This window comes from Haliotis cracherodii, unplaced genomic scaffold, assembly GCF_022045235.1.
Source record: "Haliotis cracherodii isolate W230 unplaced genomic scaffold, xgHalCrac1.p SCAF_3, whole genome shotgun sequence".
Classification (NCBI taxonomy): domain Eukaryota; kingdom Metazoa; phylum Mollusca; class Gastropoda; order Lepetellida; family Haliotidae; genus Haliotis; species Haliotis cracherodii.
This window is the reverse complement of record NW_027266286.1, coordinates 24,473,744-24,488,369: the sequence shown is the minus strand read 5'-3', so window position 1 is coordinate 24,488,369 and position 14,626 is coordinate 24,473,744. Positions and strand designations below refer to the sequence as shown.

At 40.8% G+C, this 14,626-nt stretch overlaps 1 protein-coding gene across 1 annotated transcript in view; it reads right to left on the bottom strand.

Annotated features, from left to right (window-relative positions):
• Positions 1-14,380, bottom strand: part of LOC139475167 (alpha-mannosidase 2C1-like) — a 44,058-nt gene extending 29,678 nt beyond the window's left edge. Inside the window, exons 1-10 of the mRNA XM_071258423.1 lie at positions 14,283-14,380; positions 12,991-13,116; positions 12,446-12,569; positions 11,385-11,452; positions 10,947-11,109; positions 10,343-10,440; positions 9,078-9,169; positions 3,407-3,510; positions 1,747-1,857; positions 145-237 (exon numbers count right to left, since the gene is read on the bottom strand). Of these exons, the coding sequence (XP_071114524.1) occupies positions 145-237; positions 1,747-1,857; positions 3,407-3,510; positions 9,078-9,169; positions 10,343-10,440; positions 10,947-11,109; positions 11,385-11,452; positions 12,446-12,569; positions 12,991-13,116; positions 14,283-14,380 (1,077 nt within the window). The remainder of the gene's footprint in view (positions 1-144; positions 238-1,746; positions 1,858-3,406; positions 3,511-9,077; positions 9,170-10,342; positions 10,441-10,946; positions 11,110-11,384; positions 11,453-12,445; positions 12,570-12,990; positions 13,117-14,282) is intronic.
• Between the last annotated feature and the right edge of the window lie 246 nt (positions 14,381-14,626).

Here is a 14,626-nt window from a genome sequence, read left to right as displayed (position 1 = left end):
TACTACATAGTAAGATGTGTTGTTACCATTTATATCCATAATGTTGACTCATTTTAATGTTACAGATACGAGTCTATATTGTTTAACTCCCTTGATCCGACAGCGCCTGGCGGACGTTAAGTCCTTAATTAACAAACCACTTACGTCGGTACACCTTGTACCAAATTCTTTTTCAAGGAACTTTTGGCCATACAGGAACTGTCGCAATAGGCACTCTCCGTTTGGCATGTTTGCATCCTGTAACAAATCAGTGATAAATCTACATGTATGTTGAAAAGGGAATCAAAACTTAAACTTAAACTCCGCAATACTAAATTCATGATATAGAATTATCTTTGATGTGAGGTGAAACGGGGTTTAACGTCGCGTCCAAGATTATTGCACTTATATGTGTGAGTGTGAGTGTGAGTGTGTGCGTGCGTGCGTGCGTGCGTGCGTGCGTGTGTGTGTGTGTGTGTGTGTGGCTGCCTGTACTATAGTCCGTTTACTGCAAGATCGTAACGATGAAATGCAACATAAATATTTATCCGAAAGCAACACTACATCTTAAATGGCATGAAAGTTATTTCTGTTAAAAGGGGGTCTGCACTGTGAACTGAACAACCCTACATTCGCACATGAAACTCGCCCGTGTCAGATCAAACTAACACCGTCTTTCCTGTAATAAAATCTTGCCAAATTAAATAGTCTAAAGCTGAAGCGTATTTTTCGGTAGTAGTTATTAAACGGAATATGCAATGAGAAGCTGTAAAATATTATCAAAGCAGTGTTAGTGATTTTCTTGGTATTGTTATTCAGCTAATTTCAAATTCAACCAATAAAATACACAGAACGAGCTCAATATACCATTGTGATATGGTACATGATGAAATTCACAGATGATGTGAATCACGTTTATAGTTATTGTAAGTCGGAGGGGGTGCATTGACAAAGTTGAGAGCGGACTTAAAGCATCCTATTGTAAAAGAGATGGTTTAGATAATGCTGCTGTCAGTCAAATTATTATTTCAGTTGACATTAACAGTTAAAATGAAAATATTTCAGAATAGAAATTTTGAGATTATCACTTTGTTCCGCGATGCCCTTCATCTGTTATGCTAATTGCGCAAACACCCTTGTAAAAACAGGCATTAAACCACTAACAATTGCATGATAATTAGAAAAACAATTCTTCCTCTACTCAATGACAATGTCTGATATTATGGTCACGAGTTGGGGCCATTTAAGACGAATTGTTGCTTTCGGATTTATATCTATATTTATTTTGCATTTCATCGGTACGTTTTTGCAGCAAACGGACTATGGTTTGGACTGATGCCGATTTATTGTGCTAGCGCACTGAGATACCATGCCGCAGTTTAACATGAATACCCCACTCAGACACAGTATACTGACTCCGGGCCGACCAGTCCTTGTTTCAGTCCCTTAATGCCGAGCTCCAGACAGGGTAACAACAAGTACCATCTTTTAACATCTTTTGGTATGACGCGGCTGGGGATCGAACCCCGGACCTTCCGCTCTCCGGGCGGACGCTGTAGCACTAGACCACGGAGGCGGTCTTTTTAATAATAAAGTCCCACAATGAAACTTTCAAATAACTTCTGGTTATAACTGCAGAAAATATGCTAATCTAAATGTCACTGTCTCTTTCGTTCAGATCTTCGAACCTGTCAAATACAGTTTCAGTGAACGCAATTTCCCAGGAATCACGGCTGGGGACATTTGGGAATCGAACCCGGGACTGACCATTTCTATCCAGGTAGGGCCGACTGGAATAAGCTGGCCGGTGTTGATGAAGTGTTTCACCCTGATGTAAAAGTCCGGGTACTTTTCGCTGACCCACAGTAATTGCTGTGGCTGAAAACAAACCGACATCTGAATATATTTAGGATAACCGTGACGAGAACAAGCCGATTAAATGGTTTAAAATGATTCCACTATTTCTGAATATGAATGAAACAAACACTTTTACGTCATTGTGTGACGAGTGAATAGAGTTTTACGCCCCTCTCAGCGATAATCAACCAATCTCACGGAGGGGGACACCAGAAACCATACACATTGTATCCTTATGAGGAATCGAACCCAACCCTTGGCTGACTAGTTCATGGCAAATCCACATTCCCTTTACCCTACAGAATGTTCAAGAAAGGCATACATAGTATTAGGATTTAAGTGCGGAATGTCAAATGATGATGTTTTTTAAAAAGTATTCTTGCTCTTTAATCTGGTTACGAATATTCTCTTTCAAATGACCTTCTTTCATAATGAAATGAGTGCGAACCGCATATTATGACAATCATCAGGCCTTTGGGCTAAAACAATTTATTTTCATGTTTTTAAGAAGATTGAAAACTGATTGTAAATACTCCTGTCTGCACGAATAGTTGTATATTTGTAAAACAGTTAATTTTCATGGCTATGAGGACATTGTCCGCAAATCAACCCTGACATGTTATGCTTCATTTATTAGAAGTTATAGTTTTTTTCAGGAAGTAGGCCAGGCATGGCCTGAGTTGCGTCCAAAGTGTTTCCATATATGTGTTTTAATAATAGATACTGATCATAACTCCTTCATTCTGAGTGCCCCTATGAATGGTCATTTTTATGAACCATGGTAGCCATGTTTGCACTGATACAACAAACCTGCTGATGATGCCGAGGAAGGGTTCACTGGCTTGGTTGATGCATGTCATCGTATCCTAATTGCGAAGATCGATGGTCGTGATGTCAATCACTGGATTGTCTGGTCCAGACTCGAATATTCACAGAGCGCTTTCATATAGCTGGAATATTGCTTAGCCCGGCGTTAAACAACAAACAAAACAATAACTCATTCTAGTTCTGTTTTCGGCGATGATACTTCTGGACTGAGGGAGGAATTATTGGAGGGATACACAGGCATTGTCGTTGGTTGTTTTTTTGTTTAACGCCGTAACTCAACAATATTCTAGCTATATAACGGCGGTCTGTAAATAATCGAGTCTGAACCAGATAATCCAGTGATTGATATCATTAGCATCGATCCACGCAATTGGGATCGATGACATGCTTCAACCAAGTCAGCGAGCCTGACCACCCAACCCCGTTAGTCCAAATTTACAAATTTGACGCATCAGTGGCAAAAATGATGTCCGAGGCAATTCCCTATTTTGACTTGTACCATATGTTCTCATGTTTTTATCAGGTGAACAGTTGACTTTCCTTTGCATGATTTTGTGCCACCGGTGGGGCAGGATACGAATATGTGTATTTTTACAGCAATACACGTGTGGCAGTAGCATCATTTGAGATGTAACATGTTTTGTTTAAGTTGACAATATAGCATGCATGGTTATCATGTAAATTATGTGACGTGCGACACTAGAATATTTTCTATTTCACACTTTTCTTGTCCAATTTTTACCTGAGTAAAGGCCATCTTAAAGGGATATTTCTCCATCACACTGAATGCCGTTGACCAACTGCTTACGCTTTTCATCGGAGTCTTCCGGTACGGCCACAACCATGCTGAAAATAATAATTCATGTGTACGTTCTAAACTTAAACGCTTGTGGCTTCAAATGTTAGCTTATTGTGCCGGATCACTATGAGCGAATGGGTGAGTTTGGTTTTACGCCGCTTTTAGCATTATCCAAGCAATATCACTGCGGGGGATACGATAACAATGGCTTCACACGAGTGGGAATCGAACCCGGTCTTCGGCATGACGAGCGAACGCTTTAACCACCAGGCTACCCCACCGGATCACATTATTTGGTGATAACACTGCACGTCACAAGTACGTTTCTGTGGTATACTAACTATTTACTAGTCATAACCTTCTACCCATTTGTGTATATTTTCGAAACACTCTGTTTTGAAGGGATATTGCTGATTGGTAGCGTGGGTAGCAGACATTGTCTCTTGACGTCCTCTTTTGACGTTGGTAATTGCGATGATAAATCAGTTGAATTTGTGGTAGGTCGACAACAGGAGTCATGTGGATGATGCGTACATAGGTAAAGCCAAGCAGAAAATAGGAAGCTGCAACAATTCAACATTGACACGTATATAATATAAACAATATTACCTTAAAACATTTAATAATTCAGAGTGAGTAAGGTTTTACGCCGCGTTTAGCAATATTCCAGCAATATCACAGCGGGGGACACCGGAAATGGGCCTCACACATTGTACCCATGTCGGGAATTGAACCCGGGTCTTCGGCGCGACGAGCGAACGCTCTAACCACCAAGCTACTCGACCGAATCCAGAACACAAAATGTTCCAACATTAAATAAGGCCTAGTCTACAAGACCCAGTGCAGCTGCCTAGACACCTACATCTACAACGAAGAACTCCAAGACCGTACGGGGCAAGACGCTGCCATGGGTTGTACATGGGTTCAAATCCCGGTTGGCCCAGATAATATTTGGTCTGAGACCTGTACCACTTCGGGATTTCCTCCCACATCAAGCTGACGCGATATACATGAAATGCTGTTTAAAACAACGTTAAACGTAACTCACGGGTTCCAACTTCAGGAGAACAATTGTAACAAGAGCGAAATATCCGTTATCAAAATCAATAAGTTGGGCTGTTAGCCTTAAAATAGGAAATGTTTTTGCTTGTAAAGGTATTTTAAAGTATCCACACCGAAAAGTTCCATTGTTTGGCTCTGTCCCAAATATAGTGCAGTGTGAACATGCATGTACTTTTGTTCTGAATGTTTTGATTTACGTGCATTGTTTTATGAAAGAACAAAGCTTTAGGATAGCTACTCACGTATTAAACAGAGTTAACACATTCTCGTCACAACTCAGGTTACAGTTATTTATGTATATTTTCTGTTTAGGTAAATACTGTGTTTTTTATCAGTACATGTAAAATCCATCGAAGGTGCAAGGTGTCCTTCATGTTAATTTTCGAATCTACTTTTAATAAACATGTCACTGAAACCAATGGTTCAGCATCACATTTTATGAATAGCGGAACAGTAATAACTGGCCTGGATAAAGCGTTTGCCCAGAGAGCCGAAGGTCGGTGATTCGACGATAAAATAACACACTCGATCATCTACACTGATTTGCCTGTCCAACACTCGATCGTCTACATTGATTTGACTGTCCAAGACTCGATCATCTAGACTGGTTTGCCTGTCCAAGACTCGATCGTCTACATTGGTTTGCCTGTCCCAGACTCGATCGACTGTTGGTTTGCCTGTCTAAGACTTAATCATCTACACTGGTTTGCTTGTCCAAGAGGGGCGGTCGGGTAGCCAAGTGGTTAAAGCGTTCGCTCGTCACGCCGAAGATCAGGGTTCGATTCCCGACATGGGTACAATGTGTGAAGCCCAATTGTGGTGTCCCCTGCCGTGATATTGCTGGAATATTGCTAAAAGCGGCGTAAAACCAAACTCACTCACTCACTTGTCCAAGAGTCCATCATCTACACTGGTTTGCCTGATACAGACTCGATCGTCTACATTGGTTTGACTGTTACAGACTCGATCGTCTACACTGGTTTGCCTGTCCAAGACTCGATCATCTACACTGGTTTGCTTGTCCAAGACTCGATCATCTACTCCAGTTTGCTTGTCCAAGACTCGATCATCTACACTGGTTTGCCTGTCCGAGACTCGATCATCTACTCTGGTTTGTCTGTCCAAGACTCGATCATCTACACTGGTTTGTCTGTCCAAGACTCGATCATCTACTCTGGTTTGCCTGTCCAAGACTCGATCATCTACACTGGTTTGCCTGTCCAAGACTCGATCATCTACACTGGTTTGTCTGTCCAAGACTTGATCATCTACACTGGTTTGCCTGTCCAAGACTTGATCATCTACTCTGGTTTGTCTGTCCAAGACTCGATCATCTACACTGGTTTGCCTGTCCAAGATTCCATCATCTACACTGGTTTGTCTGTCCAAGACTAGATCATCTACTCTGGTTTGCCTGTCAAAGACTCGATCATCTACTCTGGTTTGCCTGTCAAAGACACGATCATCTACACTGGTTTGCCTGTCCAAGACTCCATCATCTACACTGGTTTGCCAGTCCAAGACTCGATCGTCTACACTGGTTTGCCTGTCCAAGACTCCATCATCTAAACTGGTTTGCCTGTCCAAGACTCCATCTTCTCGCTGGTTTGCTTGTCCAAGACTCCATCATCTACACTGGTTTGCCTGTCCAAGACTCGATCATCTACACTGGTTTGCCTGTCCAAGACTCGATCATCTACTCCGGTTTGCCTGTCCAAGACTCGATCATCTACTCTGGTTTGCCTGTGCAAGACTCGATCATCTACACTGGTTTGCCTGTCCAAGACTTGATCATCTACTCTGGTTTGCCTGTCCAAGATTCCATCATCTACTCTGGTTTGCCTGTCCAAGACTCGATCATCTACTCTGGTTTGCTTGTCCAAGACTCCATCATCTAAACTGGTTTGCCTGTCCAAGACTCCATCATCTCGCTGGTTTGCTTGTCCAAGACTCCATCATCTACACTGGTTTTCCTGTCCAAGACTCGATCATCTACTCTGGTTTGCCTGTCCCAGACTCGATCATCTACTCTGGTTTGCTTGTCCAAGACTCGATCATCTAAACTGGTTTGCCTGTCCAAGACTCCATCATCTACACTGGTTTGCCTGTCCGAGACTCCATCATCTACACTGGTTTGTCTGTCCAAGACTCCATCATCTACTCTGGTTTGTCTGTCCAAGACTCGATCGTCTACACTGGTTTGCCTGTCCAAGAGCCGATCATCTACACTGGTTTACCTGTCCAAGACTCGATCATCTACACTGGTTTGACTGTCCAAGACTCGATCATCTACGCTGGTTTGCCTGTCCAAGATTCGATCATCTACAGTGGTTTGTCTGTCCAAGACTCCATCATCTACTCTGGTTTGCTTGTCAAGACTCGATCTTCTACTCTGGTTTCCCTATCCAAGACTCGATCATCTACTCTGGTTTGCCTGTTACATACTCGATCATCTACACTGGTTTGTCTGTCCAAGACTCCATCATCTACACTGGTTTGCCTGTCCAAGACTCGATCATCTACACTGGTTTGCCTGTCCAAGACTCGATCATCTACACTGGTTTGCCTGTCAAAGACTCGATCATCTACACTGGTTTTCCAGTTCAAGACTCGATCATCTACACTTGTTTGCTTGTCCAAGACTGGATCATCCAAGTTTGGTTTGCCTGTCCAAGACTCGATCATCTACACTGGTTTGCCTGTCCCAGACTCGGTAATCAACACTGGTTTGCCTGTCCCAGACTCGACCATATAGCTGTTATAGCTGATTATGAACAAACAGACTGTGTGTTACCATGTTATAATACTGACATTCAGTTAACTTCCTTGGGTTCGAATCTCAAATTACCCTGATTATGACTGTTCATCCAAAGAGGTAAACGTCAAGTACCCAACTCACCCACTCGCGTCAACACACAATCAGAACACTAAGCATGCACAATGAAAACACCGTTAATACGCAATCAGAACAACATGAATACGCAATCAGAACACTGTGAATACAATAAACGACACTATGAATACACAATCAGAACCCTGGAGAGAATCTAGATCGCCAGTTGCAGCTTGTCAAGCTCTGTGAAGTAAAATGTGTTGTTTGCCATCGATGAAATATTTGCTCATAACAGTAAAGACGATTGCGTTATGATAAATGCTTTCCTTAATTTCACACACAATTCAGCAGTCTATGTTAAGTTAAGATGGACACGTCTGTCAACATTCCCCATCCATCACGTTTTCATATGCATCTTTCTCCCGCCACGGAGGGGCTGTCGGGTAGCATAGTGGTTAACGCGTTCGCTCGTCCCGCCCAAGACCCGGGTTCGATTCCCGACGTTGGTACAATTTGTGAAGCCCATTTCTGGTGTCCCCAGCGGTGATAGTGCTTGAATATTGCTAAAAGCGACGTAAAATCGACGTAAAACCAAACTCACTCACTCACTCACGTCAAGGGCAAGACGTTTCATTAATGGTGTGAAATAACAGATTATCGTACGTAATACAATGTACATTAAACACATACCATATGAGTGAGTGAGTTTGGTTTAACTCCACTTTTAACAGTATTCCAGATAAATATCACAGCGTTTCAGCCCAATGTGGGAGGAAAGCCCGAAGTGATGCAGGTCTCAGACGTTTACTACTTCGGTGAAACCCACGAGCACGGGTATGGTGCTGACACACCTAGAAACATAATCGGGGTGAACCGGGATTCGACCCACGATCTTGTTTTCAGCCCAGGGGACGCAACGCCTTAGATGACTCGGCCATTTGTGCCCCCCACGTATAATATGCAAATGAGACGAGTTTTGCATGTCCATCACCAGGAATATTTCCTGTAAATAATTCCACACGAGACTTCAGTTTGATACGAAATTGGAAATGACGATGCAGATCACGGTTAGGAAATGTTATTTAATTCAAATTGTACTTGTAGAAAATATTTACAGTACATAAATAATTGATAAAAGTTAAAGCACATAGATACTGTATTCATAGCTCCAGATAAGCTTTTGGTGTTGTGGGTATTTTACCCATGCATTTTAAAATCATTGGGTATCAGTAATTCTATCTGGGTATTCAAATTTCTGTTACCCACTAGTTTTTACACATGTGGGTATTTAAGTTAAATATTTAAAACACTATTCATCAAGCCCTGCAAACTGCTGTCGTTTGGGTTCGAGAGCTTTATAGGACTCAAAAATACCACGATACTTCCACAAGAAAGTGTGATGGCAAATGATCATGATGTAACTGTCATCGTGGAGTTTGGCAAGGTTGATGGAATGCCCGTTTATAATTTCAAAATAAGTTGCTGATTTGCTAATCGAATACGCAGGGTTACTACACAATATTTTGATGATACGCACAAGTATTATTTTTGTAGCGTATCTGTAATGTTCGTTGCGTATTTGATACGCTTGGATTTTATTTAAGTGCGTATTTCTGCATTTCTGATGCGTATTTCACGCAGATACGCAGCTTATCTGGAGCTCTGGACTGTGTGTTATGGAATGTAGTCCGTATTACATATCGTATGCAAGCGTCATACCTGTATCCACATTAACGTAGCCCACTGCGTGAATCTGATGACTTCCCTTTCCGCTTGTCATGCCCAGTGCGTGACGTGCGCGTGACCGTGCTCTGAATTAACGCAACAAAGGAAAATAATTAATGATATGGACATCAAATGCCAACTTGACTGCGCGTGTGAGTAGAGTATAAAACAGCTTTGAACAGTATGTCAGTTAGCTTTGGCGGATGATCTTTTATTTCACTCCATTAATGAAACGTCTTTCCCTTGACGGGAGTCAGTGAGTGAGTTAGTGAACATGGTTTTACGCCGCTTTTAGCAATATTCCAACAATATCACGGCGGGGGACACCAGAAATGGGCTTCACACACTGTACCCATGTCGGGAATCGGACCCGGTGCTTCGGCTTAACGAGCAAACGCTTTAACCATCAGGCTACCCCTGTTGGAGGAAAGATACTGTCATAGGCTCCCGGCACGCCGAAGGGACGCAACTCTGCACATCGAATTGCGACGCCTGAGACGATTAGGCCACTTTGCTCCAATATCATTTTCATATTCACATACAAAATGAGAGTGATATATTTTAATGGATGTTGTTTCATTTTTTCCGCAGTCACCAATACTCCACCTGACATGTGGGCGAGTGAATATACAAATAATGCAGACACGTGACTGACTGATGATCATACCGTTGAGGTGCGATGACATAAACTCAATCAACCAGGTCATATTATCCACCGTATCCTCATTATTAGATTGACCGCCCCCTTGGTCTAATGGTAGAGCGTCCGCCCGGAGAGCGGAAGGTCCGGGGTTCGATCCCCGACCGCGTCTTACCAAAAGACGTTAAAAGATGGTAATTGTTCTTACCCTGTCTGGGCTAAAACAAGGACTGGTCGGCTTGGAGTCAGTATACTGTGTCTGAGTGGGGTATTCATGTTAAACTGCGGCATGGTATCTCAGTGAGCTAGCACAAAAAATCGGCATCAGTCCAGACTAGTTCAAGCAGCCACACACACACACATACACGTGCACGCACGTCGCTATATAAGTGCAATAATCTTTGACGCGACATTAAACTCCATTTCACCTCACCATTATCAGATCTTTGTATACATAGCGGAGTACGGTTTTTTATGTTCATTTTTATTGTCACGATTCTTTATAGATGTACTAAATTTATCGGTTTTACACTGTGACACTTAACCTGAATGTATGAATACATTGATTTCTTTTATTTCTAATCTCAAAAATAATTCTGTGATTAAACAAACTACCAACATTTTGTAGGCCTCTTTAGTTCCAAGCACACACGCATTGATGACGTCATTTGCAACCTGCAGTGCATACTCCGACATACAGCTATCACGTGGGAGATCCTGTAACATCCAATATCACATGCCAATACATCTACATTTCTAAATCGTACGAGTAAGCGCGTGAGTTTTGATTTAACACTGGTTGGAACAGTATTTCAGTTTTATATCATGGCATGTCAGCTTTATGACCGAATATGGAAAACGAACGCACAGGTTCCTGGCACGCCAAAGGGACGCAATTCTGACAGCATATTCGGCATCACGGACAACAGGTCCACTCGTGCCCCAAATAAATTGGACAAACTGTGTGTTTTGCCAATTTGAGCATGAGCCTCCGTCAACAACACTGATGTCAATATTGATCTTATTATTAAATCACTTTCATTTTGGCGTTCAGTGTGGCTTTAAACAACAGACAAGCAAACAAACTCTACCATTAAAAAACATGAAACGCACCACTGTCCATCATCCAACAATATGCTCAAAGCAATCGTTCAGATTACAAGTTATATTTGAATTCTTATATGAAATTATGTCGTGTAATTAATCTATATATATTTTGGTACCTTTGCCATTTCGTACAACACTTGCAAATCCATCATAACGTTGAATATATTTCTGTCAAATACTCGGATTTCTGCTGTTGTCAACTTTGCTTGGAAATCAGGAGGTGCTTCGTTAAAATCGTTGTAGATACCGTTGACAGACATCTCGATGTAGATGAGGTGACTGAATTAAAGACGTCGTTGCAAGCTTAAGGCCTAAATGATATAAGTGTTCGTATCTTCAACACATCCATTGGGAAGGGACAAGATATTGTCTCGAAGATGGATAAAATAGCCTTTTATGCCCACGTTAACCATCCCCACGTATTTGCTAATGTAAGAAAGTGAAATAATACTAGTTGTTCACCATTTAAACCTGTCGCATAATTCTTTTTATAAACATTTGACTTTGCGGTAAACAGATAACAAAATAATTTGAAAAAAGACTCAGAAACTCACTCAAGAGCTTCTGAATCGGCACAGGACGTGATGGTGTAGTAATATCTAGTCTTCATGCAACTCAAACCCTGGAAGACAAGAACAAGAGTCTACAGATGGAAAGAGAGGACACATTTACTTCAGAATATGAAGTGGTGGTTGGGTGGCCCAGTGGTTCAAGTGTTCACTCCTTAAGACGAAGGCCCGCGTTCGATTCCCCATATAGATATCCAAACCTTTATTGATGCATTAAAGCTTTCCTCCTAAAAAAGATACTTGCCAAGACAGTTCGAAAATTGTCCCGTAAATTAGTTTTGTACACAGTTAGTGCCCTTGGTCTATGCTATTTTACCTTGTCTATAGTGTTTTCTCAGAAACTACTGAATTTACATGAATGAGACTTCAACAACTATCAACAAGAAAACAGCCTTATCAAGGGCCACATGAGAATTTTGTTTCTTCAAGTGAATAATATGGACGTTAATGTCAATAAACTATAAAACAAGTATCTCGTATAAGCATGCAAATGTTTATGTAGTTTTCAGGAAATGAAATGAAGACAGGATGCACAAAATCTAAAAACATGTAGCAAGGCACGTCACTCCGAATAAGAGTAATTTATGGACCAATGTTTTAGCTCAGTCTTGACAAGTATCTCTCAGATAAGTCTCATTCATGTAAATTCAGTAGTTTCTGAGAAAACACTATAGACAAGGTAAAATAGCATAGACCAAGGGCACTAACTGTGTACAAAACTAATTTACGGGACAATTTTCGAACTGTCTTGGCAAGTATCACTTAAACAAGCATGCAAATTTTCATTTATGTAAATTCAGTACTTTCTCAGACAATTTGTCCGCTTTTGAAAAGCACTCATTTGAAAAGCTTGGAGCAAGGGCCATAACTTGAATTAATTATAGACACAAATTGTGTCCATAATCATAAGACATCGATGCTAAAAGCTGCGTCTACGCATTGTTGATCACTATCAAATAGTGATGGCACCAGGTGTTCGAGAAAGTAATGGTCGATAATAATAACAATAATAATAATAATAATAATGACAATGATAATATACTTACTTGCACTGGCTTCCCATCCACCCATATTTGACATTCGGAACCCGAATTCCACACTAGCCTTACTTCCTGTCCCGACCAGCTCTCTTGTATCTTGATTTGGAGTCGAAACCAGTGCTTGGACCACCTACAGTTGTTGCAATGGTAACAGCTCGTATACTATAGCATACCTAGCAATCCAAATAAGTACAGTTTTGGCTGTTACTAATGAGCAATGTTCCAGCTATACCACCACAGTGGCTTGTAACTACTTGTAATCAAGTCTGGACCAGACAAACCAGTGGTTGATATCATGATCAACAACCCACGCAGTCGGGTTACCGAACGTGACAGCCCGTTCCACTTTAGCCTGCTCGTTCGGCAAGCAATTTGTACGGAGGACCAGTTCTGTGTCTTGGGCTAGTTATCCATTAAACAGGCCATGACGATACTTTTAGTTCTGTGGTTTATGTACCTTAAATATTGAGATAGTAAAAACAGAACACGTTTGTAACAGAATATATATCGTAGATCGTAGGACAAAATTATCATCATAAATGTAAACTTACAGAGGTCCAAACGCTTGGCCAACCTTGACCTCGTCATAGGGAAGATTGACGGCTTGGGCGTACATAACTGTGTCATCAGCTTGCGCGTGAGCAATACAACACAGTGCCTCCTTTTGTGGATATACTCTTTAACAAAAAATAGAAGATATACTCATAGACAAAATACATTTATAATGACCTAGAAATCGATTTTTCATGTTCAATGTCGATCCAAAATTTCAATGCCGTGACTTCAGTGTGTTACGACTGATCGCATTATTGATGTATCGGAATTGTTCTTGGTCCGATGTCAATACATCAACAAAAGACAAAATAGGTGACAACGAAACCACACTTGAATATCGAAAATTTCGATAGGTGTATTGAAATCGAAAATATTGACATGACGTTCGTCATATTTCAGAACAAGTGCAAGCTATAAGCTTTAGTTTGCTACACAAATTCGAAATGTCAATTCATTTATTAAGCACTGAAATCAGTTCACAATAATTGACTTAAATTGTTTTGCAAATAATGAATGCCTTCTGGAGGGTTGGTCAAAAAGCACCAAGCCTATCAAACAAACAAAACAAACAATAAAATGTGAAAGTGTTTTTCATTTAATTTTTCAACATAATCACCCTGTTTTACAATACACTTCTCATATCGACAATGAAGCTTTTAAATTCCATCAGGACGAAATTTTCTGAAGCCACCCTGAAAAACCCATCTACGGCAGCTTTCAGGAATTTTTAGGGGAGTACTTTTCTCTGAAGTAAAAAACTTGATGACTGCTCGGTACTCTTTCTTTTCCATTTCTGTGTCTATTTGGACTCCTATCACGTTCAACCGGCTGTCACTAATATACAAGATCAAATACACTTGCAATGAACTACTCAAACAATGCACTTTATTGACTAGTTCACCTTGTTACGGCTCATAGTTGAAAGTTAGCCAGGCGTAGAATAATAGATTCATTAATAGATATCAGTATAAAATAAGACACCTGCATCATGATATACTCCAACGGAGAATGAAAATCCAGCGCACACTGATCCATTAACCAGGGTAATAATGTAAGCATGTACTTTAATTTGTGTCTGGAATCTAGCGCAATATAAGTACACACATTATTACTTTAATTATTTATTATCAGGACAACATTGCTCGGAAACTGACTAACAATTATAATTAAGAGTTGGTCTTAGATGTTCTTATGTCAATGTTTGACTTACATTCGTATGTTCAGATGGTTTTTAAAATGTAAAATATGAAACTCATCAAACGGGGAGACTTTTAAACGATCTGCTTACCTGGAGGTCAAACAAATTCCGTCAAATAGATCATGACATAGAAACTTCCGTATTCTTGCCAGTTGGGTGTCTCGGTGCTTGAAGGGGATGAGATCCATGGGACACGTTGGGTACTGAAATAACGAAACAAAATTAGCACCGGTACCGTTTTTGTTGATGGCATCGCTAAAGTCGAAAGTAAAATTTGATTTCAAGGGTAAGCCCGGTTTTTGTATAAAAACAAACACAGTTCATACTCTTGTGTAAATAAAAAAATCAGCTTCCATCTGCTTGAAAAAAAACATCTCAGCCTCAATAAGAAGTATCGACCGTAATATGGCCATCCTCAAAGAGCAAAGCCATAG